Raw genomic sequence first — 26,460 nt, forward strand, 5'->3', positions numbered from 1 at the left:
TGTGTGTGTGTGTGTATGTGTATATTTATTTATTTTACCGTGCTGAATGTTTTGCCCTGATGCAACATTGTGTTGTGCATGACAGGTACTCTCCCAATGAGCTGCGGTACTTGCCATTAAACACAGCTCTGTTTGAGCCTCCACTGGACCCAGAGCTCCCTGCGCTGGACTCCGAACCAGACTCGGATGACGCTGAGGAGGCCAAGGGTGACAAAAAGAACAAGAACTCATCTGTAAGACGTTCGGCTGTGTACAGCTACTCTAGTAGCCCATATGAGTCAGATCACACGTCTATCTTGAATTACTGGTGCAGATGCTTAATTGTAGACGTCTGTTTTGCATGATTTACTCCTACTAATCTTGACTTGGATATCTACATGGAAATACATTATTGTTCATCACTCTTAAGCCCCCTTGTCCTTCACTCTTTCTCCTTCCTCTTCTGTTTGTCTACAGGACAGTTCTTCAGGCAACCCGTCAGACGTGGAGAGCCAAGAGGGAGGAGGGAGACCGGGCCACAAGTCCAAAGCCAAAGACAGGACATCCACGCCGGGAAAAGACGGCAGCCAGCGCCAATCTGCCTCCCACAAAGTCACCCCAGGGTACAAGGTAGAGGACAAAAGCACCTGAACTCTTCTCCAACAACAGCAGCAGCACTTTTCTACCCCCTCCTCCTCTTTCTACTACTACCACTCCCTTACTCCATTCATCCCGCCACCCCTCCCTAGCTTTCTTCACTTTGTTCTCCAGCTTCTACCGTTGGTCAGCTTTATAGCTGGGACAACCTGGCCCACACACACATATACACACACAGAGTCACACTTTGGGGGTCCTGTGTCCAGTTTTTGTTCTGATTGCCCGGTGGCTTTTTCCCCTCTTTGTACCAGACTGTGAGCAATAAGAACATTTTAAAGGATGTTTCTTTTTCCCTGCACTTTCACTTTTTTTTGTTTTTTCAGCGAAGACTAATTTTAACCTTAAAAGTTTTTCGTTTTGATTGTCTTCAATATACCTCTTGTCTGTCCTCGCTTGTCAAAAAAAAAGATACTTCCTAGACAAGTAAGCGGATGTTTTGGCTGCTAGTTTTCCTTTTTCCTTTTTTAAAAAGAAAAGTCTTGTTACTCTGATATAGAAAATATAAACCACATTCAATGTGTGGTTGCTTTTAAGAAGTAGTTGATGTTAACACTAGAGAATTTAAACATTTTATCTTAAGTGTAGAATGCACTTAACCCTAATATTTTAAGTGTGTATTGGTATTATAATATGCTTTCTTTATACACCATGTGATGTACTGTTTATCTGTTAATACCTATCAAACAGCTGTCCTTATAATGTCATCTTGGAGAGATGAGGACATGCTGACCTTGTTCACACTGTTGCTGAGCTGAGCTGAGCTAGAAGTGGTCTGTGTGATGTCTGTCTGTGTTGTGAGTCTGCTGGACTACCCCGACATCAGCTTACCTTCGTTATACCCAGTCATGGCACCGCGTTTTTAAATAAATACCTTGAATTTAATCTAAATGTTCAAAGGACTGTAGATGGGGAAATATTATTATTTCAGTGTCCCACTTGTTCCCTACAGCCCACTGTGCTTGACACCTTGATATTTGATTCATTTTTCTAATACTCTATCATTGTTCATGAGAGTATGATGGTCCAGTTGAGTTCAGCTCAGCTTTGTGGTGTGGGCATGGTCCTTTTCTAGTGTCTGTTACCAGTTTAAGTGTGTTTTAAGTTTGATTCGACCGTAAGTCATCAGATCATCTTGCATATGCTTTTGAGCTGGCAGACATGGCATGGCAGGTTGGTAGCCAGAATTCACTAGAGTTAGTCAGTAAAATGATGTCCCTGTACTGTTTCTGTGACCAGCACAATAGGACATAGAGATGTAATAACCTTCAGGCATTTCTAATTTGAGGGAAATGCTGCATACAAAAGTCAACTATGATCAATTGTCGCTCTGGTAAATCGGCCAAAGTACAATACCTGTAAAGTTGAAATGTACCAGTTTCTCCACAAAAGAAACCACATGTGACAGCAAGACATCGCTAGCCGATCAACGTTACCTCGCTCTGGTCTCCAGTATGTGCAGTGGGTAATAATGACCTCGTGATTAGCAGAGTGGTATTTCATACACAACTCATGAATTAGAAACTAATTCTGAAACACAAAGGAATTAGATCGACTAATTGCCTCTGCAGCAGTATTTTTTTTCAGAATGTGTCGATGTGATACATGTTGCATGTTAACATGTTAAATGTATATTGCAACATTAACGGGACATGTTAATGTTGTTCAGGTTAACGATTCTACGAAATGAATCCCTCTGAAAGCTGTGGCTCAGCAGCCTTTCTGTAGCTTATCCACAGAGGAGACATTTAGGAGATAAGAATATTGTGTTCAATGTGTTGCACAGCTGCATAGAGTAATATCACATGACTTGCGTTCTTTAACAGTGTTTCCCTTGATATCGCTTTTATTCTTCCTGAGAATGTGCAGTGCTGGTTTGATTCTTAGAAAGAGTATTTGTTATTTAGTATGTCAGATATATTGAATGATATTGATGCGGTCCATTGTTTTCACTGCGAGGTGCAAGGTTGAGTAGACTTTCATTAGATAATGTGCATTTAGCCGAGGCATATGCTAAGACACAGCTAAGAGGTCAGCATTACCTCATCACTTATTTACATTACAGAAATCTCAATAAAGCTACAAACATGATGTTTAAACCATATGATCTACCGATCTATAACGCTCCCACTTAATTGTGTCTCAGTATGTATGCCTGTGTCTGAATTATACATAATGTTCAGAGCTATATGGCTCCATAGATACTATCTACCAGATCATATAAAAGCAAACACGCCTGAAAGTGAGTTCTCTGACAGTTTTTTCTTTTTTTTTTTTTTTTTTCTTTTTTTTTTGTCTTTTATGTGCATAAAATACAGCATTTCTTGTGTTTACCAAATTCAGATAATTTAGAATAAAACGGGATTCAACCTCATGAACTGCTCCTGTTCTACTTTCCTGTGTGGATGTTTCCACTGAAGACATGTTTTGACTGTGCAGGCATCAAGCAGACTCGTACTTAAAGACGTGTTGGCTGCATACTGCTTGTAATGGAAGCATTTCATGTGGCCACAAATACATTTTTACAGTTTTAAAGAGTCAACAGCAACAGGGGGCAATCCTTTCACTAAAGATTTCGGTGATGCAGCGAGGCCAACGGTATGAACTGTTGAATTTTAAAGTAGAAATATTGATGAGACTTTATATTTGCATAGTGAGCATGTATGGAAATTTACACGGCTCTAATTGTTTCTTATTTCTCTCTCCTGCTGCTGTCTGTCTATTAGTTTAGATCTCTGCTTTGTTTCTAGTCTTCAGTTTCCATCATTTCCAAACCATGTCCTCTATTGACCCATAGTCTTCTATCTGTGGCTGTTTAGTGTAACCTACTAACTTCCTGTGAGGGGACATTTTAATGAAGGATGTCACTGTCTTCAGGCTTTCAAAGTAAATGGACTGTTAACTTCATGAGTTACTGGAAAGCAAAGTTAATTTCGTAGTTCAGATTTGGTTATTTTTGGTGACAATACTTTGTTCCAATGACTGCTGTAAAACAAACCTTAGCACAAATGTATTTTATGCTCTTAAAGACTAGACATTATAAAATCTTGCTCAATCTTTCATGTTTTAATGTGGCTTCCTAAAGAGGAATTCATGTTTTAAACGCATTCATCTCTGTGACATCCTGATTTAAATGTCCCCTCGTTTCCTTATCTTTCTGCTCTGTTCAACTGAAAACTCTGTTGCATAGAAAGCAACTGCAAGATCTTTTAATTCAATCTGCTACCAAGTAAGCCATCACTTGACTACAGTGACAATAAAACTGCTGTAGATTACAGATGCCACATGCATGCAAGAGGGTCTGTTAGACACCAAACACCGTTCTTGTATTTGTACCTTGAGATGTACTTTAATGTCCTGGTACTTGACCTTTTTACAGTTTATTGTGACGATTTCTGTTTGGTGCTCTGAGGCCCAGTAAACTGGGGCTGTTCCCTGCCACAAAGACTAAATAAACAACAAAGAATTAGGTTGGTAACATTTAAAACGGACTACGTCGGACAGCAGCTTTGATGCCATGTGATGCATTTTGTGTATAAAGTAAAATTATTAGCATATAAGTCATGTAGCGTGCCCCCAAATTGTAGAAAATCCTCCGTTGGTCAAGATAAAAATGCTCCTTTTGGGTTTGTTTTTTTTCTCCATGCATTAAACATGTGTTTAACTAATATGTTGTCCATGACTACAGGATACACGTGTTTTTTATAGCATTATTCTGCCCTTGCAGCCTAAGGTCATTCCCAATGCTATATGTGGCATTTGCCAGAAGGGCAAAGAGGCCAACAAGAGGGGCCGGCCAGAGGCTCTCATTCACTGCTCCCAATGTGATAACAGCGGTAAGTTAACACTGTTCATCTTAAAGGACCGTTTCCTGTTTGTTTTCAGACACAATATCAGCTAAATGTGTTCACTTTTAACGCCGGGTAAATTCATTGTAAAGTGATTCTCCCGAGATACAATGATTACTATAACATAAGCAGGTATCATACTTCTGTTATCCCTCTGACTCATTCGCTTAACCTCAGTATCATACAATTCAACGATGATTAAAATGATTATCATTGACTAATGAATCATTGCTATTTATTATCAGTAAAGGAAATGTTGAGTTTTCTATTGTACCACCAGTCAACTTCATTTCATTGTGTATAAACAAGTTTTATACTTTCAGGCAAGTGTGTAAACTGCCTGCTTTATACACCGAGTGTGTTTACATTAAGACAGTAAAATGTGTATAGTTTAAAGTAATGTGTATATAAATCACTTTTCAAATGATTTAGACTGACTGAGCATTGACAAAAACATAGTGGTTCATAGGAATGTCTGCAAAGTTCTTCATCTGCTGGGTCCAACATTCCCAAATGTACAGGCAGCTATGACAACATGGAGAAAAGGCTGGTCATGGCTATTAGCTTTCAGATAGTTCTGATCAAAAAACAGTATATATGTTTTAAATGTTCTCGACAATTTTATTTTAAAATCGATGTGAGTAGATTCTACATGTATGTCTGTGCGCATACGTTGTGTATTTATGTGTGTGTGTGTGCGTGTGCCTCCGTGTCCGCACACTTTAGGCCACCCGTCCTGCTTGGACATGAGCAAGGAGCTGGTGGGTGTGATCCAGACCTACCGATGGCAGTGTATGGAATGTAAGACGTGCACCGTGTGTCAGCAGCCCCACCATGAGGACGAGATGATGTTCTGTGACAAATGTGACCGAGGGTACCACACGTTCTGCGTGGGCATGGACTCCATACCTACTGGTGAGTGGACGGGCACAACACACAAGCATACAGTCGATCTGTGGTGTGGGCAGACCAATACACAACCACTTGAACTACAGTCTTGATTGTTATTTCACTCGGTGACTGGACAACAAACACTACAAGAGAAAAGCAGACTTGTACAACAGAAAATGTCAATTACAGTCATTCACTTAGTTTATCTGTTTTTGTTATTTAATGTGGGTTTTTATTTTTGTTTGTCTCTTGTATCTTGATAAATTAATTATCTCTGTCTCCTCAGGCCTTTGGGTGTGTGAGGTTTGCGACAAAGATTTCACCACACCCAAGAAGAAGGGAGGAGCGAAAACGCCCAAGAAGTCCAAGTCGGCTCAGAAATGATCGACAGCGTCATTGACCACAATACCGTGACCAAACTCTACACACATTATGGCATTTGTTCATTTGCAGAAGCTATACATTTTAGATGACATCAGATCACTGTGACTCAAAAATAAACAAAAGTGTATCCCTCCTACCAAATACCAACAATGCAAACACAACATCTTAACCTGCTGTTGGTCTTTATTGATTGACAGGTCTGCAAATACACAGGTATTGATCTTTTCTCTGAGAGCTTTGATGACATCTGTAAGGCCTATAATCACAATCAGTTAAACACAGAATTTACTTGCCATCTCCAAATCAAACTTTGAATAATGTATGAGATACCTCAAACGTACTCAACATAATCCAGATTCGGCATTAACCGTAGCATAGCAACTCTTGTTTTGTAATGGTAGACATTCACATCATTCAGAAATAATGTTAAGAGACAAACTTTAAGTCAAATCCATCCAAATGTGCTGCATCAAATCCTGTGATCTGCTAACCGCTAACGGCATCAGTGCATTCCTACTTTATTAATCTGATTCATCTCGTAGTTTCTGTCTCAACATTTCTGCTGTGGGAAATTAGTTTCAGTTTAACAAATGGTGCTTTTCATCCGGTACTACTGAAACAAACAAGAGCTCACTGAGTTACTTTCAAGACAACATTTTTGTATGGTTTTGTATTTTTGGTACTTTAAATGAACATGTATTTAATGAGGCACACCAGTAAAGAGTAATCTTATTTAAACTGTCTTAAATGATAACACGGTGCTTGTGATTCTGTGTGATGAAATGTAATAGACGCTGGCTGTGGTCAACCTCATGGCTGCAGGTATTTATTTGTTAGTCTTGATTACTGAAAGGTTATGTCTCACTTAACATGTATAGATTTTGTTGTCAACCCTCGACTATTAATTATTATACAAAAATGTAACCACTCACAGTAATTACATTGAAATTCAACATCCATCAGCTATGATTAGATAACTGATATTTTTTCTGTTTTTTTAAATATTATTTTGTATTGTCTCTCAGTAAGCAGTTTTTAAGACATATTTGTTGGTATTGATGTCATAGTCACTGAATTGTGTTTTTTTTTTTTTTTTTTTTTTTTTTTTTAAATAAAAGCTACTAAAATACTCCTGGTCATCCCAAATATATTGTGTACCATGTTAAATTGAATCCCAGTTTTGATGCCAAAGATCAAAACAATCTTTAGTGAAAAGGAATATCAATTACTTTGATATTTAAAGTCATTTATATTTTTACATTCTTACATTGTATTAATTTGACAAACCTTTAATACCTTTTAATGGTCCTTGGAAATTTAAATTATTAGAATTATAAAAATTGTTTTCTGACACCTAATGATGTTTTATTGTTATTGGGGTATTGTGCACGTAATTTAATTTATATTACAGACAAATTGTTATCACATGTCCTACAGGTATTTTTGATCTTAACACATCCAGTCCAGCAAACTGCAAATCTAGATTTTGCTGATGGTGCAAAATTGGTGCATATTCAAATATCTATTCAATTTTTTTTAACGGACACAAAATGACCTATTTATAAATAGTGAATGTGAGACATTAAAAAACAAAAATCTGCTCTAGATCAGATCTGGCATCAGGTCCTGCGGTACACCACACAGACTGTGGGGGCGCTCTCGCTCAGATCACATGTGAACACGCGGGTGTGATGACAGTAGAAGAAGAGAAGGCCATATTGCAGTGATACAGCGACTTTACTAGACTCAATCTTGAACATCGTTGGCTTCCTGCAACAAAAATGCTTTCCTCTCATACAATGGCAGATCCTGGGAAGATGAGAGATTATCACTATACTGGTCCGGTGGAGCACCGGTTCTCTCCGTACTCCTTCAACGGAGGGTGAGTGGGGTATTTCAACCGTTGCCTGGTTAGCCTGCTAGCTAACGTTTAGTAGGCTGTGCTAATTAGCTAGCCGGCTTGCAGGCGATATACAACTAAACAAAGGTTAAGTTGTTGAAACGTACGCGAGCAGAGCAGACTGTCTTTGTCCAGAACATAAAGTATCCTCACTTTAGATAAAAGGAAAGAAACTGATGCTACAGTTTCAGTTTCGAAACAGTAGCTTAGCTTCCGTTAGCATGTGTCTGGTGAAACAGACGGAACATTTCCCTCTTTGATGGTGTGGTTTATACGATGAATGAACTGTGTCGTGTGTTTTGTTTTTTTCAGAACCGTACTAGCTGTTGCTGGGGAGGACTTCGCCATCGTAGCCTCAGACACCAGGCTGAGTGAAGGCTACTCAATCCACAGCCGAGACTCACCGAAATGCTACAAGCTGTAAGTGTGCACTGTCACCTCCTGTACTGTCAACAAAAGCAAAGTCGAGAGTATAAAGACACCATGTCAACTTTTCTAACAATAACTGGGCCCTCTACCTACTACTTTCATAGTTCTTTGTACATTCCTTGAAAGCCATTACCAGGTAAATATGGAGCGAAACCACTGAAGTCACTGCAGCTCAACTCACTCTAATTCTCTATTAAGATGGGGAGTGTAGTTTGTTCCTGCTTGCTGCTCAATAACTTTCTGTAGTGCTTCTCAAGGAAGCATCATCAAAATGTGTTATTGCTACATGAATCAAGACAAACAACACGCTGATCTAACATCACATATTTTTGTGCTTCCCCTCACAGGACAGATACAACCGTCATTGGCTGCAGCGGCTTCCACGGTGACTGCTTGACTCTGACTAAAATCATTGATGCCAGACTAAAGGTGGGCTGGTGCAGCAGGTTTTTTTTGGTTTCACTCTCCCAAGTCTCATTTTCAAAGTGATCTTATTCTGCTGACTCTGCTAACTGTCCTGCTGCTGCTTGTCTGTTGATTGTAGTGGTATCCAAGACGGTCGAAATGAGACTGATATTGTAATGTGTCTTGCTGTCTTTAAACAAGAAAAATCTATCTAGTTGTGTCCATTGTCTCCACAGTTAATTAACAGTAAGGACATCGTCCTTGTTGCCTCTCTTAAAGTGTCACTGTATTCAGTTCTGCTGCCGTACGAGACCCACAGAAGATGTCACAGGTGGCTTAGTTGTTACTAACACCTGAACCAATGTTCCTGTCCTTTTCTCAGATGTACAAACACTCAAATAATAAGACGATGACCAGCGGCGCCATTGCAGCCATGCTGTCTACCATCCTGTACGGCAGGAGGTTTTTCCCCTACTACGTCTACAACATCATTGGAGGACTGGATGAGCATGGTAGGTGTAGCAATGCAGCACACATTAAGAGGAGTAAAGGTATCACTTTTGTATGCATATACTCTGGAGGTTTTTAAAAAACTGCATATTTAGGGTCTAGCTAAAACTAGCTTGTTCCCTATATTGCGCTTCATTGTATCACACTAAGTGTGTTTTTGTGGCGTCTACGATGGAAATTGTATACAGGGGCGACTGTGGCTAAGTGGATAGCAGGGCCGTCTTTCAATCAGAGGGTTGGCGGTTCAATCTCCGGCTCTGCTAGTCGCATGTCGATGTGTCCTTGAGCAAGACACTTAACCCCAAAATTGCTCCCGTAGCTGTGCCTACGGTGTAGAAATGTCATAGACTCTCAATTGTAAGTCGCTTTGGATAAAAGCGTCTGCTAAATGACTGTGATGTAATATAAAGCTCTGACTATGTTTTTGTAATGACTGTTTTTACGTGCATTACTCGTATACTAATAGGCAAGGGAGCGGTGTACAGTTTCGACCCAGTGGGCTCCTACCAGAGAGACACCTACAAGGCCGGAGGATCAGCAAGTGCCATGCTACAGCCACTACTGGACAACCAGGTAAATGCCACACTACATGTTGACCTGTTGTTGCAGACAATGTAGTGTGCCAGTTGAGTTTTCTTTCTTTGGACACGGTACATTCATGCCTTGGCTCTCTTCCCAACACGTCCTTCTACAGATTGGTTTCAAGAACATGGAGGGTGTGCAGCACGTTCCCCTGACTCAGGACAAAGCCATTCAGCTGGTCAAAGATGTCTTCATCTCGGCCGCAGAGAGAGACGTCTACACCGGAGACGCTCTTCGGGTCTGCATCATCACTAAGGAGGGCATCAGTGAGCAGACTGTACAACTGAGGAAGGACTGAAGAGGGAAATGTTCCCCTTTCTCTGCTTTTCTCTTTGGTCTGTTCTTTCCACATTCACCTGTTGGTTTTTGCCCCTTAACAACAAGTTTCTTAAAATAGGAATTTTGATCCAGAATTTGCTTCTAGTGGCCTCTTAAATCAGGCTTATTCTGGGAAGCGGATTTTCCATTTTTTATATCCACTCACAATTTACATCAATTGAAATCCATACGTTTCTCCTGCTTTCCACAGTCATCGCTCTCAGTTTCTGCTATTATTACATCCTTGTGTTTGTGGTCCAGAAACCTAATTCTAGATCAGCACTCCTGTTCTTAAGAAGCAAATGACTCTTCACTCAATCTGCCTAGACTCTTCCTCTATTTGGATTTTTCATTATGTTTTGGAAGGATACATACTCTGCTGTTCTTTTTACATTCTTAATAAATGTAAAGAATTTAAAATGTTGGTGGTCTTGTTCATTGCATGTCCTTCACACATGGATACTCCATCTTGGGTAGCTTATGCTACTCACACTGTTGCCCTTAAATATGTGACGTTGTGGCATATTGAAGTTTTAAAGTACCTCTTGAAAGATAATCTTTGCTCAGGATATTGTTTCCTGAGTTAGTTTTTATGCACCATGAACATCCCAGCAACACCACACTGACCTGCTCTATCATACGGTATATGTTATACTTCCGTTTTATTTTACAGTGTAGTGAATGATAGGCTAGAGTTGATAAAGTAAGGTTAGTAAATATTGCCAGGCTCAGGGCCCTGACCACATTTCTATGTGAGATGGTTTATTTTTACACTTTAACCACATGTGAGAAATAAAATTGAAGTAACTTTGCACTAACCATTTACAGTAAATGTAATAAAAGATTCATGATGTTATCCCTTAGTTGCTTCTGAGGTTTAATTACTACCGATCACTGTCTGTGGATGTGAACCCAAACTGCAGCAGGGGAGTTACGGCAGGATGTGGAAACCTCAGAATATCTTCTCTCTTCTCCGGTGTTTCAGCCAAATTAAACCTGGTCAGAGATGAGTTTTTAGTGAAATTATGGCATTCAACTTTCTTTTTACCCAGTACTAGTTTGTCTCTATTGGTTTCATAGTTTTTATCAATTTTGAGGACTCTTTTACACATTGTTCTAGTCCTTAGGAAGAAATTGCCAAACTGAATTGTTCTCTGGTGGTCTTGTGAGCTGAAGTACCAGCTGATTTAAATTAACAATAAACCACCTGTTTGCATACAACCGCCCCTGAACCGGGATTGTGGACCATTGATTTACATTCATCCATTCCCGCACATCCCCAGATGTTCAGGTATATTTGGTTATTACCACATGTTACAGCAGGTTATCTCACTAAACTTACCTGGTGTACAGTATTGCTCTGCTATTGTGCAAGTGGGCTCACTGGAATGAGTTCCTGGGGTACTTGCTGAAGATAAGCTGTCATTAGTGGAATGAATCTGTGCATTTCCTGCTAAGACAAGTCAAACAAAAGAAGATAAAAGTCCTGAATCCAGACTAGATATGGGTTCTATGCCATTTTTTAGTATGTGCTGTATTAATACTAGATGTTGACAAAGTATACTCAAAGCAGACAACGTATACTAAATACTTTACATTTTTGAGTGTGCCGTTGATGGTACTATTCTCCCACAATGCAATGCGTAAGGGGGAGCTGCTCAAAACTGAAACATGCAGTGTTAATACATTTTAGGTGGTGCTGAAACAACTCCAAATAAAAATCTTGGAAACAGAACACAGGTATTAAATCCCAGGAAAAATATTTTTGATGTATCCTTGTGAAGTCTAATTGTTTTTTCAAAGCTGCAGTTTGATCTACATTTCACCTCCCTCCTATTGTGTCATGTCCTGTTGATATAAAATGGTAAAGGTTTCTATTTCTGTGTAACTGCTAAAACAGTGTGCAATGATTAGTATGTAATATAGGTATGGTAGCAGGACCGTGGAACTGACCCACTTGAATGGAACGAAGACTGTGGATGAAAATTAGCTTTTAGCTTTTTTTAAAAAGCTTCATGTTTTTCTAAATAACAACAAATACAAGCTCCAGACCAATAAAGACTGCCCGTATCTGATTATTAATTTCACATCGGTGCCATTATTCTTCAGAATGAAAACAAAGACTGTCCTATAAATGCTCAGCAGGAAGAGACAACACTTATTGACATTTTATTTATTTTTATTAATCCAAGTCAATCAGCAACTGTAACAAGTGTTTACCCAACAACTGTTTTAATAAGCAAAGACTCCCTCACAAACAAACACAGACAGTGTCATCAGGCGTAGTACTGAAGGTTGGCCTTCTTCTTGGCCTGGACCTCCAGGATTCCCTCCATGTAATCTTCATGGTTCAGCTCTGTGGCCCCACGGCGCAGCGCAATCATGCCGGCCTCCACGCACACAGCTTTGCACTGGGCTCCGTTGAAGTCGTCGGTGCAGCGAGCCAGCTCCTCGTAGTTGACATCAGGGCTGACGTTCATCTTGCGGGAGTGGATCTGCATGATGCGAGCTCTGGCCTCCTCATTTGGCATGGGGAACTCAATCTTTCTGTCCAGACGACCTGAACGGAGCAGCGCAGGGTCCAAGATGTCCACTCTGTTGGTGGCAGCAATCACCTAGAAAATAAAAATGGATGTAGTTATACTGTAGTCATCATACTGTAACGTAACGCCACAGTGGTGACTAAAAAGACAGACATTAAAAAAAGTTGGTGCTTAACTTCTTTCCAAGTAGAACAAACTTTTTTACTTAGTTTTTTGGAGCTTGTTTGTACATTAATTACACTTTCTGATGTGCAAGTTTGTGAAAAGATGTATTGTGTGCTGTACTGTGTGCCTATATTTCATAATTAAATGTTGACACAATTTTGTCGTCTGAATTAAACACTAACCAGAGCAATCACTATGTCCGATATCTCCCAAAATGATGCCGTGAATGAAAAATAACGTCTGATAGACTCAAGAATGACGATGTAAATAAACATGAGATGATGCAACAGGTTCTTTTGGTGGCAGCATCTTTACCTTGACCTGCATGTTGGGCTGAAATCCGTCCAGCTGGTTGAGCAGCTCCAGCATGGTCCTCTGCACCTCTCGGTCTCCGGCCTTCTCGCTGTCAAACCTCTTGGTCCCGATGGCGTCCAGCTCATCGATGAAGATGATGGATGGGGCTTTCTCTTTGGCCAGAGCGAAGGCATCTCTCACCAGCTTGGCTCCATCTCCTATAAACATCTGGACCAGCTGTGGACCGGCCAGTTTCAGGAAAGTGGCCTTGGTCTGAGCGGCGCAGGCCCTGGCCAGGAGGGTCTTCCCAGTGCCAGGTGGACCGTACATCAGGACTCCTTTGGGTGGCTGGATGCCAAGGTTTTCAAACTTCTCCTTGTGGTTCATGGGCAGCACGATGGCCTCCACCAGCTCCTGGATCTGCTTGTCCAGCCCTCCTATGTCGCTGTACTGCTCTGTGGGGCGCTCATCCACCTCCATGGCCTTGACTCTGGAGTCATACTCGGTGGGCAAGGTCTCCAGGATCAGGTAGGAGTCCTTGTTGACACCCACCAGGTCTCCGGGCTTCAGCTTCTCGGCGTCCACCAGCCCGATCACGGGCAGGAAGTAGGTCTGTCGAGTGGAGGTCTTAATGACGGCACACTTTCCTTTCCTCTGAGAGTCCAGGTCCACATTAGCCCCGTCCTCTTCCTGGTCGTTGGGGTCCACGTCCAGCAGCTCGATCACATTAGACACAAGGTACGGCAGAGTTTTGTTCACTTTTATCTTCTCCGTGTTTTCTTTGATTTTATCCTTCATGGCCTGCAGCTCGTGAGTCACCCGCAGCACTTCGCTCTTCATTATCTTTATCTCGCTGTCGAGGAGACGAGTCCGCTGAACTATCTCATCTGTGGACATTTTTAACACTTCTTCGCCGATTCCATCTTCCACCTCGTCCCAAACTGATTTGTCACTCAGCGACGCCATCTTTGCTCTAACTGCGTTGAACTGTGACACGCCGGAAGTTAAAGCTTCTTCTTCCGGAAGTAGTTAGTCGAAGACGCTCGTGAGCGCCGAAGCACAAGAGCGAGGATCAAACAAACCTGAAGCTGCATTAACTCCGTCCCTGTGCTGGTCTGAACTGCAAGAGTGTGAGTGTAAGTTGGCGAGCAATTAACTGTGGTGCACTGGCAAATGTCAACGTTATTTACAACTATTTTAACACACAACGTCACTGTACGTTACGTTCGAGTAGATGTTAGCTAGTATTGCTAATCTTAGCTCTGCAGCTAACTTCAGCTAGCCACTGTGTTGATATGTTCCATTTAGGAGGCTGTCTAGACATCCTGCTGGAAGACGAACGTTTCTCGGGTGTAGATAGAAATGTCACCAGCATTTTGCACACGCTATCATATAAATGGCGCATAATGCATTTGGGCCCTGAATGAATGAATGAATGAACGAGCTAAAGTTACGTGAATTAAAGCTAAATGTGATGTTTAGCCAGCAGTGAGTGCGTTGGCGCCACCGGTGGTGCTGCACAAATGTGGCCTCAGGTCATTTGCAAGTTCTTCGCTCAACTTTGCTGATGCACGGTGCTATGGTAATTAATAGGTATCAATTGTTTGTCTGAGTACATTCTGGTTCTGTCTGACTTTTCAGGCACAACATAGCTGTCAGGGAGACGAGAAGAGGGCGTTTCTGCAGTCGTCCACTGTGGTCGTTGGTGCTTTTCTACTGTATTATAGACTCTACAGGCACAGCTTTGAGGCACCTGCTGTGTGAAGTTACTTCCTGCTTTTGGGTGGCAGTGAACTAACACAAGGAGCTGAAGAGATGGACCAGAACAACAGTGTACCTCCCTTCCAGGGGCAGGCCTCTCCTCAGGTAACACTGGTTTCAAGTATTTTCTGGTTTATACATCAAGTTACCAGCTGGAAGACATCAGCTCCCATCCTGCAGGTTTCAGTGTGATTCTCACATAGCCGCTGTAGACCCAGCGTATAATGTCACATACAGGAGTGAGATTAAGTCCACGAGGTGAGCGACAATTGGGTGCTGCAAACAACCACAGCATAGCTCCACACCTTTCAAGTTTACGAGATGCAGCATTGCTCACAGCTTGCAGCAGATGCTTGCACCCTGACTAAAATCTATTTCTGGTATTGGCAATTCATTTCATGGGATATTTTAAAATGGCAAGCAAACTCAAACATGTGGCTACAATGATTTAGAAATAGGTTTTAAGTCTACACTCAATTTAAGGTCAGAGTACTTCTGTTACTTCCACAGGGAACATAGCCGTGCAGCCTACAAAATCAACCCATAAACCAGTGATATTAACATAAATACAATATGTATCTAAATAAGTGAGGCAAAGTGAAAAATATTGTGACAATGGACATTTTCTTTGCAGTATGATTTGTCAGTATAATTAGCTTCTAATGTGGCTTTCCTGCTCAATCCCAAATGCATGTGTTTTTTTTGTTGGTGTTGTGTAATTTGTGCAGGGTGCCATGACTCCAGGCATGTCGATATTCAGTCCCATGATGCCATATGGCTCAGGCCTGACCCCCCAGCCCGTCCAGAACACCAATAGTTTGTCTATACTGGAGGAACAGCAGAGGCAACAACAGCAGCAACAGGCACAGCAGGCAAACGCAGGTACAACACTCACTACTGCCACAATCCTCTCCACCCTCTCTAAGCCTAGTAAGATCATGGTGTCCTCCTTTGTTCTGGGAAACACAGAACCGTAGTGGAAGTTTATTATTGGTTCATGTTGTAGAAGAATACGTTCTTTGTTCTCCAGGCCTTCCTGGAACGTCGGGGCAGACCCCTCAGCTTTATCATTCCCAGGCGGTTGCAGGCTCGACCACCACAGCGCTGCCAGGAAACACCCCGCTCTACAGCACGCCGTTGACCCCCATGACCCCCGTCACACCGTCCACACCAGCCTCGGAGAGCTCTGGAATAGTACCACAACTACAGTACGTTTCATATCCAATGGAGAGAATGGTCAGAGTATCAGTTCCTCTATCACACTTTGTAATATTCTAGCTAATACACACACTTTTACCTTTATGTTATGTCATTGTGCTCACTGTGAATTACAATTTATTGAGACCCAAAACATGAATATCGCTGACATTTCAGAGAGGGTATCTTTTTTTTTTTTTTTTTTTTTTTTTCCACTACCAAAGTTAACTACATTGCCATTATTTCCTCAAACTTGTGTCTGAGTTCCTGACTGAACAGTTTTCTTATGTCTTTACTCAGTTCTTTTCTTTTTACTCTACTTTTAGAAACATAGTATCGACTGTAAATCTGGGCTGTAAGCTGGACTTGAAGACCATTGCCCTGAGAGCCAGGAATGCAGAGTACAACCCAAAGGTGAGACTGCAGTGCAGGTCAACTTGCCTGTTGGTTTATTTGTTTGGTTTATTCGTCTTTATTTACTTTTTTCATGGCACACATTTTGACCATATGAAATAATCACATGGTTTTATAATCAGAAATCACAATAAAAAAGTAAGAATGTGCTTGTTATCGTGTATAATGATATCTTGATATACGACTTTATCACGATATGATTCCATTGAAAGATGAATTATCATAAGGAATTATCGCCGCACCCTACTTGATATATTTATGCTCAACATCCCACACAACTACATTTATGTGGAAGCACTGCTGGCTGTAATTCGCGCTCTCTCTGTTGTTTGTAGCGTTTTGCTGCGGTCATCATGAGAATACGAGAGCCCAGGACCACCGCTCTCATCTTCAGCTCTGGGAAGATGGTCTGCACTGGAGCCAAGAGGTCACCATACTGGCTATTTGCTGAATATCATAATAAGCCTTGCCCTGTCTTTGAATACAATGTACTCTACCCCCATGCCTTGTATCTCCTCTCCTCTCTTGAATACTAATTTTGTTCTTTTCCATATGATCCGCCTCGCTTCTGTCTTTAGTGAGGAGCAGTCGAGGTTAGCTGCCAGAAAATACGCTCGTGTGGTGCAGAAGCTCGGTTTTCCTGCAAAGTTCCTGGACTTCAAGATTCAGAACATGGTGGGAAGCTGCGATGTGAAGTTCCCCATTCGTCTGGAAGGATTAGTCCTCACACATCAGCAGTTTAGCAGGTATGTTCTGTTTGTTCTATTGTCTGATGCAGCTAAAAATCATTCATTTTTGCTTCTTTGAAAGCACCAGCCCATGATGGCTGCGTTGTGAGAATGTCACAGTTGTGCCACCGAAGGAAAGGCGAGATGGGGTTTATTCTCGTCGACGTGTAGGACAGAATGGATTTATTTTAAGGTAATACTTGTAATGATTATTATAAAATGATTTATCTGTTTCAGCTATGAACCGGAGCTGTTTCCAGGACTGATTTACAGAATGATCAAACCTAGAATTGTCCTGCTCATCTTTGTCTCTGGGAAAGTTGTACTCACAGGTAAGACCTCATCCTCACTGCTGATGGGTATAGTACTGCATACTGTCAGTTATATACAAACATATAGGGCTTTACTAGTATACTGAAATCACTATTTTAGAGTTAAACATAAGTAAATATGTTAAAAGATGATGTATCTGCCAACCTATTAAAAAATATATAATCGGATTCCCAAAAACTTACAAAAGAACTTTTCATTATAAATGGAAAAGATAATCTGGAACATGGTGTTTGATGCTTATCATGATTTCTTCTGTCTGTGTTTTTTGGCTCTGCCGGTGTAACTCGTTGTTTTAATGTGTTGGTTTTGTTTTTAAAGGTGCCAAGGTGAGAGGAGAGATCTACGAAGCGTTTGAAAACATCTATCCCATCCTGAAAGGCTTCCGCAAGACGACGTAGAACCCGCCGCTCCTTCTTTCACCTTCATCACCGACTCTTTTTTTTTTTTTAATTTTTTTTTTTTATAAATTCACAAGAATCATCTATATGTTGACCTCTACAGATGGACTGTTGTACAGGGATGCGAGTCCTCTATTTTTTATTTATTTTTTTGTCCCCCTAGATTTTTTGAGTAACAGGATTTTTACAGGTTCTTTTTTTCTTGCCATGTTTTGATCACAAGCAACGGCATCTTCTTCACACAGACCTCTCCGTGTATTTTAAACCCAGTTATTTTTAGCTTTTTCTGTTGTGCTGTTCACATCCCTGATTGTACATAAGACTGTAAAGAAATGTAAAAAGTGCTGATTAGAAGAGAAACAGTCTGACTCAGACTGCTTTTATTTGAAGCCATTTTAAATAGTTTTGTACGTTGCATTTTTATAAATTGCCCACTCAGTCCCCAAATTATAACAAGACGTGTTCGGGTCTGTCGGCCCCACATTCCTCTTAACAGTATTTTTAAGATTTTAGTTTGAGTGACTGTTTATCTCAAACCTTTTTGCGAGTTTGATCTTCATGTCTTTTACATTTAAATCTATCTGATCTTGATTCAGCTTCATCCTGACTACATGAATGCTTGAAGTGGATTCCCCTCTAAATTCAAACATTTTGACATGTGAAATACTGTCTAGTCTGTTAATCTGTAACTGAAGGTGGATGCTCTTAAACAGAAGTTAAACTAAATTGATCCATGTCCTGCTACTTAAGTTGTCATCAAGTTCTTTGACATTTGTGTCACTGGGTTTGGACTATATTTGTACTCATAAATCAACCAGAACATGAAGAAGACGCCGTTGATTTTAAAGTAGACGTCCTCTTCTTTTACTTATCCTAACCTCTTGCATCTTATATTCAGGAGCACTAAAAGATGTCTGATAAACTAAGCATTCTGTTGCCATGCTTATGTATTGTTTAAATTTTTTGCCCATTCATATTTAAATTTTCTTTTGAAGAATTATTTTTGTGCCAAGGAAAATGTGACTCTGTCCTGGTCGTCCATACTGTGTGCTCAGCCACAAGATTTTTGGCACTTTATGGTGAGCTGGTTGTGGCAACGGTCAGCTTCACCATCTGTGTGTCTTCCACCCCGACGTCTGTCTGGGCAGCAGAAGAGGACGGGGATTAATCAATACTTTCCTCTGTGACTCTGGAGTTCAGCAGGAGACCAGGAAGCCCCGTCACTCATTTCAAAGCAATTGTTCTTCTGAAATTGTTGATGTGCTGCGCATTAATAAATGTGTACATACAGGCTGTTAAATCTGCTTCTTTTACTACACTGAACTTTTGGTGCTGTTGTATTTAGAAATGGTATATTTGTTGTCCACTGAGATGTTTGCTGTCCTAAGAAGTGTGCGAGAGCACCTCTTCACATATTGTAAGGTTTAAGTCTTTTATACTGGTATGATTTTTCTAAGATAATGCAATATTTCTACAGTAATTGTGTTGGTCCTGGACTAAACGCAGGCTTTACATTTTACCAGAATCCAAAAAAATCAATATCAACAGTTTTCAGGTTCAATGTCAAAAGTTAATCCAGTGAACATCAGCTATGCACAGATGACTTAAACAAAAGATTTGTACAATTACAGAACTGCAGCTTGCTGGATATTATTTTTTTGGATCATTTTCTGTAACCTTGGCACCAACAACCTTAAATCACCTTTCTTCACTATTCTGATCGTCTCGACCATGTTTACATGCCCGGCCTAAATACATTGAGTTGCTGCTACGTGATGTGTTGCCGTTACATGTTCGCTCGTTCCATGACCACACTGAACAAGGTTAAGTAATTGCATCTATCAATACTCTTCACCTTATTCACATACTTTATTAACTTTTGTTTGGGAGCTTTGATGCAGCCTTCCTCTTCTCATGGTGCAACCAGGAAGTCAACGGCTCAGGTCATGTGACAATTTAGACTTGCGACACTGCACATATTGCATTGAGACCCTTTATTTCAGTATTTGCTGGAAAGGTATTGATATTCAGTAACATTTATAGAGCCTTATAACTAAACTTTGTTACACTCACTGTGACCAATGAGATTAAATGTGAAGATATAATTGACAGGTTGTATTTAGATATTTTAACGGTACATTTTCTGTCTCAAACTCTCAGAAAAATGCTGTAAAGCAGATGAACTTGTCCAGGCACATGGTGATATTGTATTTGTCCTGATGACCATCTGCTTCAATAGACCTACTATATAAATGGTATGTAGCACTGAAAATGGACGTAACCCACTCACCACACGGGTCAGAAATACCACTCAAACATTGTTCTTAACAGACAGACTTAAAAGTAAATATTTGTAAGTGGTGAGAAACCAGAACTAGAATTCCTGTTTCAACTTAATAGAACAATTAATACAGATGGTGAATGTCTGCCCTCCAAAACATCTTCATTGTCCTTTAATAGATTAACTTCCTCTCTCGGTCAGCTTAACTACACACTGATTTTAATTTGGCCTGTGTATCATCCGTTAGACGAGCAGCAGCATGTGTCCAGTCTACTAACTGGTGAGTGACTTCACTACAATTGTGAAAACCAGTGTCTGCTGAGCTGTTCACGTGCATCAGTGTGACCTGAACTCTGTCCAGCAGCAGGAAGATATTATGTGGGTTTCATCTGTGATCTGAGCTGAAGTCCTGTTTCCAGATGAACTCGGAGCAGTACTGGTCCTCATGGTTACAGCTGGCAGAGCACGTATAGACAGCTAGTGTCCCCCAGTCGATACTGGCTCCTGTCGAGTCCACACACAGACTGTTCAACAGCTGTGGCATCACCTGAAGACACACACACACAGGTTTAAGTAAACCTTAACTTGGCTCGTTTATCACCAACGTGCACACACACACACACACACACACAACTTCATATACTTGTCACAGAATAACAGCTTGCTGGCATTCAAGACTAGTGAGTAAGAAGGAAAACCAGGGAAAAAGAAGAAGGGACTACCTGAAACTCAAAAGTCCTCTTGGCACCACAGGTGCATGCTGGGATATCCTGATCTGAAGGGATGTGCTGAGAAGAGACCCACAAGGGGGAGCCCCCTCGACTGTAACGCACCACCTGAACATGAACAAAACACCGTGAGATGCACACAGAAGGAAACTGTATCAGATGTTTCTAACTTAACACGGTCAGTGTGAGGAGGGACTCGACTTGATCGTCTTCATTGACGTCGTTTCCGTGTGAGTTTTTAGCTAACCTGGTGTGGTTCTGGTGCAATCCTCTTTTTAAACCGCTGGAACACTTTGTTGTCTTCAGTCTCGTGCAAAGCCATCTCCTCCAGGTCCGTCTCTGCCAGGGCTGAACAGAGAACAGTCAGTCAGAAGAGAAGGGACAAATTATGTCTCTTAATTACTTCATGTGACCAATATTGTTATAAGAAATAATTAAAGAGTTACCGTCTGCTAAGGAGGGACAATCTTCAATCCCTTTCTCTTCTTCTTCTTCTTCTTCTTCAGTGTCCTTTGTGTCTTTCTCCTCCTCAGGTTCAATGACCAGCTCAGACTCAGGGAAGAGGAAGGTTGAAGTTGTGACAACGGACGCTTCTATATAGACGGACAAAGACACGGCAGAGACATTAAGTCTTCCTCGAGCAGGAATTGACAGAAACGAAACTGCTCAGAAATACACACTATCAATACAAATGGACACACACCTTGACTGCAACACTCCCTCTTGTGTGTGTGCTTCCAGTGGAGGGTCTGGTGGTGTTTTCCACAGTAGCTTACAGTGTGACAGCGGGAGCAGGCTTTGCTGCCGGGACAACCGCACACCCAGCATAGTTTAATTCCAGGGACGGACAAAACACTCTGGTCCCGTTCAGGATCGCTGGGGGGTTCATCCTCTGAGGAAAAGACAGATGAATGCGTCATAGCGAAGCCAAGTCACTGTTGAAATACATTATGAATGAAAATTAACATTGAAAAAAGATCCCCTGGAAATCATTAAATATAGTATAAGTATTGATAAATGAAACCTCTTAACTCAACTGTGCCTTATTATATGACAAAGAATTGTACTTTTACTGACATCCTGGCAAAATACACCAACCTGCTGGAGGATCGTAGGGGTAGAACTCATTCCTCCGAGGCAGCTGGCACCTGAAAACTAAAAGGAAACGAGAGAACACAAGCTGTCAGAAAACTTTTAACAAAATGATATTTACTCTTAAAAACAAAAAGACATGAGTGTGGAGAGGAGAGGACGTGGGGAAGTGTGGAGAATAAGCAAAGCAAAAGACTAAAGAGTGCTGTTACCATGTGACAACAAACACGAGGAATGACAAACATTAAAGGAACATTGATGGTTACAGGTTACCTTTCACACAGCGGCTGTCGTTGCATGTGTAGCACTCACGAGTCTTACAGCAGAACAGAAAGAGCGTTCTGTGGAAACTTCTGTCCTGACCAGAAATGGGTGCGTAGACCTGCATAGAAGATGGAGAGGGTAACTTAGTACTGTATCTAGTTGTATAATGAATGATTTATGGAAGTTAACTACTTGGCAGGGATAAAGGTGAGTAGAATAGGTTACCTCTATATATGTGTCTATATATGCCTTGTATTATATTTATGATTTCTCTGCTCCTACGTGGATTTTCACATTTGTACAAAAGTCCCTGAGAAATTGTACTAGGTATATAAGGTTAAAATAGTTTACTATGGTGCTTGGTATTGATTGTACTGTTTTAAACAAGAAATAATAGAGAAGACAATTCAGACTCAGCAGAAAAGGTTCAGCTGAGAACAAGAAATAATAAATATATATATATATATATATATATATATATATATATATATATTCCACATACTGTCCAGCAGTGTTTCTCTCTCTGGGTGACATTATCACTGTCTAGAGTGCAGCTTAAGCCGCTGTCTGCCTCCCTCCTCCGGGACACTAACCTGCAGCAGGAAGGCCATAGGCAGGCGGCATATCTCGCACTCCAGCCCGGGCAGTGAGGGCGGGCCTGTCTGGCTGAGCCACGCCGGTTTCCCCCCGACTTTACTGGGGAACTGCGGGGACAGAAGCCGCCACGGCTCCGCCTCCTCCAGGAAGCCCAGATCTACCTCCGCCGAGGGAAGGCTGGGACCACCGGACATAACGGAGGAGTTTATCGGTATGTCACAGGAATATGGAAAGATAAATAACTATCCAAGAGAAACTGTGCCAAACTCCCACAACACAACACATGAGATGTAAGTGCAGTTTCGAAAAGGGTCCGTAAGGAAACACTGGCCATACGGTGTTTCGTTCCGCAAGCAGTTTATACTCTAAAGATAGATAGATAGATAGATAGATAGATAGATAGATAGATAGATAGATAGATAGATAGATAGATAGATACTTTATTAAATCCCGCAAGGGGACATTGTTTCGCTACAGCATGGTACAGGTAAACAATGCAAATAACAGAATAAAAAATATTAAATATAATGCACAATATATACAATAGAAATAACAGAGAGATTTACATATGTGGGTAACAGGGAAACAGGGTATTTAGTAGCTTACCTGCAACTCAGACACATAAAATGGTATCATGTTTTTTTTAATGCGTTTTTTAGATAACTTTTATTTTTTAAATATCATTTTCAATTAATCGCACAGATGTAGAACAAAATGAGGTCAGCTGACATCAGACAATCAGTGTTCATTCCCTGTAGGTAACATATTCCCATGTCGTCCAGTGTCCTTCTGAAGGTTTTATTATTCTGTGTTTATTTTCCACCCTGTCCACTAGATAGCGCTGATGTCCTGTCAGTAGTCTGTTAAACAGTTTGACAAGGAGTCAAATCAAAATCAATCTTACTTTGTTGGAGATTAGAAGAGCTCAGTTCGATAGCAGCGGCGGAAAGTAAGTACACTTTACTGTACTCAAGTTGCCCTTTGAGTGATTTGTATTTTGAATTGAATATTTCCATATTAAGATACTTTCCACTGCACCACAGAAGGACATATTGCGCTCCACTTAATTTATCTGACAGCTAAATTTTTGTATTGCAGATAAGGCTTAAATTATTATTATTATTATTATTAATATTATTATTATTATTATTGTTATTATCGTCTGTCTCTCTGTCTCTCTGTCTCTCTCTCTCTCTCTCTCTCTCTCTCTCTCTCTCTCTCTCTCACACACACACACACACACACACACACACACAGTGTGATGTCATTTGAAGGGGAGTTTGGGACGGGTCTGTCTGTTGGACGACAGAACGGACACAGGCTGTAAGAAACGGCCAACGTTAATTGAATCTCCTCTCTTTTTAACTTGATTTCATTAAAATCAACCATGAAGCTTGAAATGGACACATAGTCAGTTTTGGGACAGAGTAGAAGTTCAAACTTTTCTGTGATTTAACGATGGAAACTAAAAGGAAGCGGACAGCAGCGACAACTAAAAAGTCAGTAACCCGGCAGATAGTAACGGAAGAATGGACGATGTGAAAACTGTCCCGAGCCGGGACTGAACCTCCTGCCCGGGTCTCCTCAGGCTACATGTCACCCTCCTCTCCGTGCCAGATGCCTCTGCGGGGCGACGGAGGCTACAAGTCGGCACCGGTGTCCCCTGCCCCTCCTGTCCCACCGAGGAGGGTCAGGGGCTCCGGGAGGACGCGGCGGTCCGGAGCCGGGGCGGCGGAGAGGCGCGTGAAGTGCGTGCTGGTGGGAGACGGAGCTGTGGGGAAAACCAGCCTGGTGGTGAGCTACACCACCAACGGGTATCCCACTGAGTACATCCCAACGGCGTTTGACAACTTCTCAGGTAACAGGGTGTTCTGGCTTGTATATTTCTCTACTTTTTGTATTGTGTTCTCTTTGTTTTGACCAGCCAAGGGACTACAGATGCGAATTAGTTTAGATACAATGTGGTATCAAACGGTGACTTTTGTAGATACATGGTCCTTTCTAAACACAATAAATACATTTTACAGCTATAGACACTTTATTTGTGGACCAGCAATACATTTATTTAATTGTTTCATCTTTCAATATGTAAAATCAAATATAATTTACATTTCAGTGCAAGTGAGTTTAATAGTGTATTTCAACCACTTTGAAGTTGTGACTGGAAATTGTTTTGATATTTTAATTTTTTAACGACTTAAGCAGATGTGCAGTTACCAAATAGAATATAGAAATATAGAAATATCAGTTTATTGACTAATCAGCCCTTTACTGTATTCACTTTTAAGAAGTTGAATAGTGACCAGCTGGTGTCATCAGATTGTGATTGTTGTAAGAAAGGAATCGGCCATATGTTTTTTTTCGTTGAATATCTAAACTATATCTAAACTACTCTGTCTACACTGTGTGTGTGTGTGTGTGTGTGTGTGTGTGTAGCGGTGGTATCAGTGGACGGTCAGCCAGTCAAACTACAACTCTGTGACACAGCCGGACAGGTCAGTGATCTCAACACAAACACACACAGCATTTACACTCAGGGGGGGGAGAGAGCTGCAGCATTTCCTGTTGTTGTTTTATTTGTGTTTGAAACAATGCCTCTAACCAGAGGAAGTGATGGAGAGGGAACTATCCTCTTTCTTTCTTTCTTTCTTTCTTTATGGTCTGAGTAATTTACTGAAACACAGATTCAGTTTTTTATTTTATAATTGACAGTGAGGAGCTACACAGGAATAGGAAAGAATTGCTCCCGTAGCTGTGCCTACGGGGTGATAGATTCTGAATTGAAAGTCGCTTTAGATAAAAGCGTCTGCTAAATGATTGTAATGTAATGTAATGTAATGTAATGTAATGAAAGAGAAAGACAAGCTTTAGTTGGAAACTAAAGTATTTTCTTCAACCTGACAAAGTATTTGGTCATGGCAAGTGCAAAAATGTTGGTACAAATGCATTTAGAGTTTTCACATACTATGAATACAATTAAGTCTTGCTCCACATCTATCTTTATATGATAGAAGAGTCTAGTTGGACCAACATGGTGTGAGATAATTGGAACATAGTTTAATAAATTAATCCTAAACTAAGCACGTTTTACACTGGTTATCTCAGTTAAATTTGGTGTTAGTTTTGCTGGACTCAGTCTCTGTCCATGAAACTGTCTGGTTGGTCTTTCCTAGGAAAAATAATCTGGCACACAGGAAGTGATGCATTTTACATCCCTGTTTATAACAGAAGCAGCTGTTATCTGAAATAAATACATGACAACTGTCTTCTCAGAATGAGCTTCAACTGGTTGGACATAGAGCTAATGTTTACCTTGAAACAAGTAATAGTTTTATGATACAACAAATACAATAATTAGAAAATAATTTAGTTGAAGAATCAGCACTCATAAACACTCAATAGCAGGTTTTCTGTATCCATGTGTTTTCATATGTGATGGTAGAATAAATGTGAGGATCACAAGCAGAGGAAGGAGAAAGTCAGAGATGAAGAAGTGAGAAGAAACTACACTTATCTCATAGTTTATTATCTGTAATTAAAGCAAATCACTCAGTAGCACCAGTAATTGTGTCAGGAGGATTAGCAGGATGTTGTAGATTGCTGTTTATGCTGCACCGGTAAAACTTTATTGTCCAAATACTCTTAAAATCACTATTGTACTGATTTAAAAAATCCCATCATCCTCAACACTTTTCTCTCTCTCTCTCTCTCTCTCTCTCTCTCTCTCTCTCTCTCTCTCTCTCTCTCTCTCTCTCTCTCTCTCTC

At 40.8% G+C, this 26,460-nt stretch overlaps 6 protein-coding genes across 7 annotated transcripts in view; 4 read left to right on the forward strand and 2 right to left on the reverse strand.

The window, feature by feature from the left end:
• phf10 (PHD finger protein 10) overlaps positions 1–6,831 on the forward strand; it is a 20,197-nt gene extending 13,366 nt beyond the window's left edge. Inside the window, exons 8-12 of the mRNA XM_031846819.1 lie at positions 86–233; positions 457–609; positions 4,361–4,469; positions 5,208–5,396; positions 5,659–6,831. Coding sequence (XP_031702679.1) covers positions 86–233; positions 457–609; positions 4,361–4,469; positions 5,208–5,396; positions 5,659–5,756 — 697 coding nt within the window. The 3' untranslated portion in view covers positions 5,757–6,831. The remainder of the gene's footprint in view (positions 1–85; positions 234–456; positions 610–4,360; positions 4,470–5,207; positions 5,397–5,658) is intronic.
• Positions 6,832–7,445: 614 nt separating this feature from the next.
• On the forward strand, positions 7,446–10,320 carry psmb1 (proteasome 20S subunit beta 1). Its single transcript, XM_031846474.1, has 6 exons — positions 7,446–7,638; positions 7,969–8,076; positions 8,433–8,514; positions 8,873–9,002; positions 9,467–9,573; positions 9,695–10,320. The coding sequence occupies exons 1-6, from the start codon at positions 7,538–7,540 to the stop codon at positions 9,878–9,880; spliced, it is 714 nt and encodes a 237-aa protein (XP_031702334.1). The 5' UTR covers positions 7,446–7,537; the 3' UTR covers positions 9,881–10,320.
• A 1,744-nt stretch (positions 10,321–12,064) lies between these two features.
• On the reverse strand, positions 12,065–13,888 carry psmc3 (proteasome 26S subunit, ATPase 3). Its single transcript, XM_031846599.1, has 2 exons — positions 12,924–13,888; positions 12,065–12,515 (listed from the first exon to the last, which is right to left on the reverse strand). Exons 1-2 carry the CDS (start codon positions 13,866–13,868, stop codon positions 12,177–12,179), a joined length of 1,284 nt encoding a protein of 427 aa, XP_031702459.1. The 5' UTR covers positions 13,869–13,888; the 3' UTR covers positions 12,065–12,176.
• Positions 13,691–19,033, forward strand: tbp (TATA box binding protein). 2 transcript variants are annotated; one of them, XM_031846601.1, is made up of 9 exons: positions 13,691–14,038; positions 14,544–14,768; positions 15,392–15,545; positions 15,694–15,871; positions 16,187–16,274; positions 16,610–16,701; positions 16,853–17,020; positions 17,240–17,334; positions 17,654–19,033. In XM_031846601.1, the coding sequence occupies exons 2-9, from the start codon at positions 14,718–14,720 to the stop codon at positions 17,731–17,733; spliced, it is 906 nt and encodes a 301-aa protein (XP_031702461.1). In that variant the 5' UTR covers positions 13,691–14,038; positions 14,544–14,717; the 3' UTR covers positions 17,734–19,033. The 2 variants fall into 2 exon arrangements, with proteins under 2 accessions (XP_031702461.1, XP_031702463.1); XM_031846603.1 differs by having other exon boundaries at positions 13,691–14,032.
• A 439-nt stretch (positions 19,034–19,472) lies between these two features.
• On the reverse strand, positions 19,473–22,987 carry pdcd2 (programmed cell death 2). Its single transcript, XM_031846600.1, has 8 exons — positions 22,692–22,987; positions 22,108–22,216; positions 21,841–21,897; positions 21,446–21,634; positions 21,189–21,335; positions 20,990–21,090; positions 20,737–20,850; positions 19,473–20,561 (listed from the first exon to the last, which is right to left on the reverse strand). The coding sequence occupies exons 1-8, from the start codon at positions 22,887–22,889 to the stop codon at positions 20,400–20,402; spliced, it is 1,077 nt and encodes a 358-aa protein (XP_031702460.1). The 5' UTR covers positions 22,890–22,987; the 3' UTR covers positions 19,473–20,399.
• A 972-nt stretch (positions 22,988–23,959) lies between these two features.
• The window catches only part of rhoua (ras homolog family member Ua), a 7,473-nt gene continuing 4,972 nt past the window's right edge, over positions 23,960–26,460 (forward strand). The window contains exons 1-2 of the mRNA XM_031846525.1: positions 23,960–24,553; positions 25,132–25,190. Of these exons, the coding sequence (XP_031702385.1) occupies positions 24,289–24,553; positions 25,132–25,190 (324 nt within the window). The 5' untranslated portion in view covers positions 23,960–24,288. The remainder of the gene's footprint in view (positions 24,554–25,131; positions 25,191–26,460) is intronic.

The sequence above is a fragment of the Anarrhichthys ocellatus genome, unplaced genomic scaffold (genome assembly GCF_004355925.1).
Source record: "Anarrhichthys ocellatus isolate YVR2014 unplaced genomic scaffold, GSC_Weel_1.0 scaffold6, whole genome shotgun sequence".
In the NCBI taxonomy this organism is placed as follows: domain Eukaryota; kingdom Metazoa; phylum Chordata; class Actinopteri; order Perciformes; family Anarhichadidae; genus Anarrhichthys; species Anarrhichthys ocellatus.

What these genes read in the sequence shown, in the direction of transcription:
- psmc3 (XM_031846599.1), bottom strand. Translation starts at nt 13,868, where the DNA reads ATGGCGTCGCTGAGTGACAAATCAGTTTGGGACGAGGTGGAAGATGGA. An exon ending in AGCCCAACATGCAGGTCAAG is followed by an intron (nt 12,516 to 12,923) that starts GTAAAGATGCTG and finishes TTTATTTTCTAG; the next exon opens with GTGATTGCTGCCACCAACAG.
- pdcd2 (XM_031846600.1), bottom strand. Translation starts at nt 22,889, where the DNA reads ATGTCCGGTGGTCCCAGCCTTCCCTCGGCGGAGGTAGATCTGGGCTTC. An exon ending in CTATGGCCTTCCTGCTGCAG is followed by an intron (nt 22,217 to 22,691) that starts GTTAGTGTCCCG and finishes TCTTCTATGCAG; the next exon opens with GTCTACGCACCCATTTCTGG. An exon ending in AGAGGACTTTTGAGTTTCAG is followed by an intron (nt 20,562 to 20,736) that starts GTAGTCCCTTCT and finishes GTGTGTCTTCAG; the next exon opens with GTGATGCCACAGCTGTTGAA.
- tbp (XM_031846601.1), top strand. Translation starts at nt 14,718, where the DNA reads ATGGACCAGAACAACAGTGTACCTCCCTTCCAGGGGCAGGCCTCTCCT. An exon ending in GGCACAGCAGGCAAACGCAG is followed by an intron (nt 15,546 to 15,693) that starts GTACAACACTCA and finishes TTTGTTCTCCAG; the next exon opens with GCCTTCCTGGAACGTCGGGG. An exon ending in GTCTGCACTGGAGCCAAGAG is followed by an intron (nt 16,702 to 16,852) that starts GTCACCATACTG and finishes TTCTGTCTTTAG; the next exon opens with TGAGGAGCAGTCGAGGTTAG.
- psmb1 (XM_031846474.1), top strand. Translation starts at nt 7,538, where the DNA reads ATGCTTTCCTCTCATACAATGGCAGATCCTGGGAAGATGAGAGATTAT. An exon ending in TCACCGAAATGCTACAAGCT is followed by an intron (nt 8,077 to 8,432) that starts GTAAGTGTGCAC and finishes TTCCCCTCACAG; the next exon opens with GACAGATACAACCGTCATTG. An exon ending in AGCCACTACTGGACAACCAG is followed by an intron (nt 9,574 to 9,694) that starts GTAAATGCCACA and finishes GTCCTTCTACAG; the next exon opens with ATTGGTTTCAAGAACATGGA.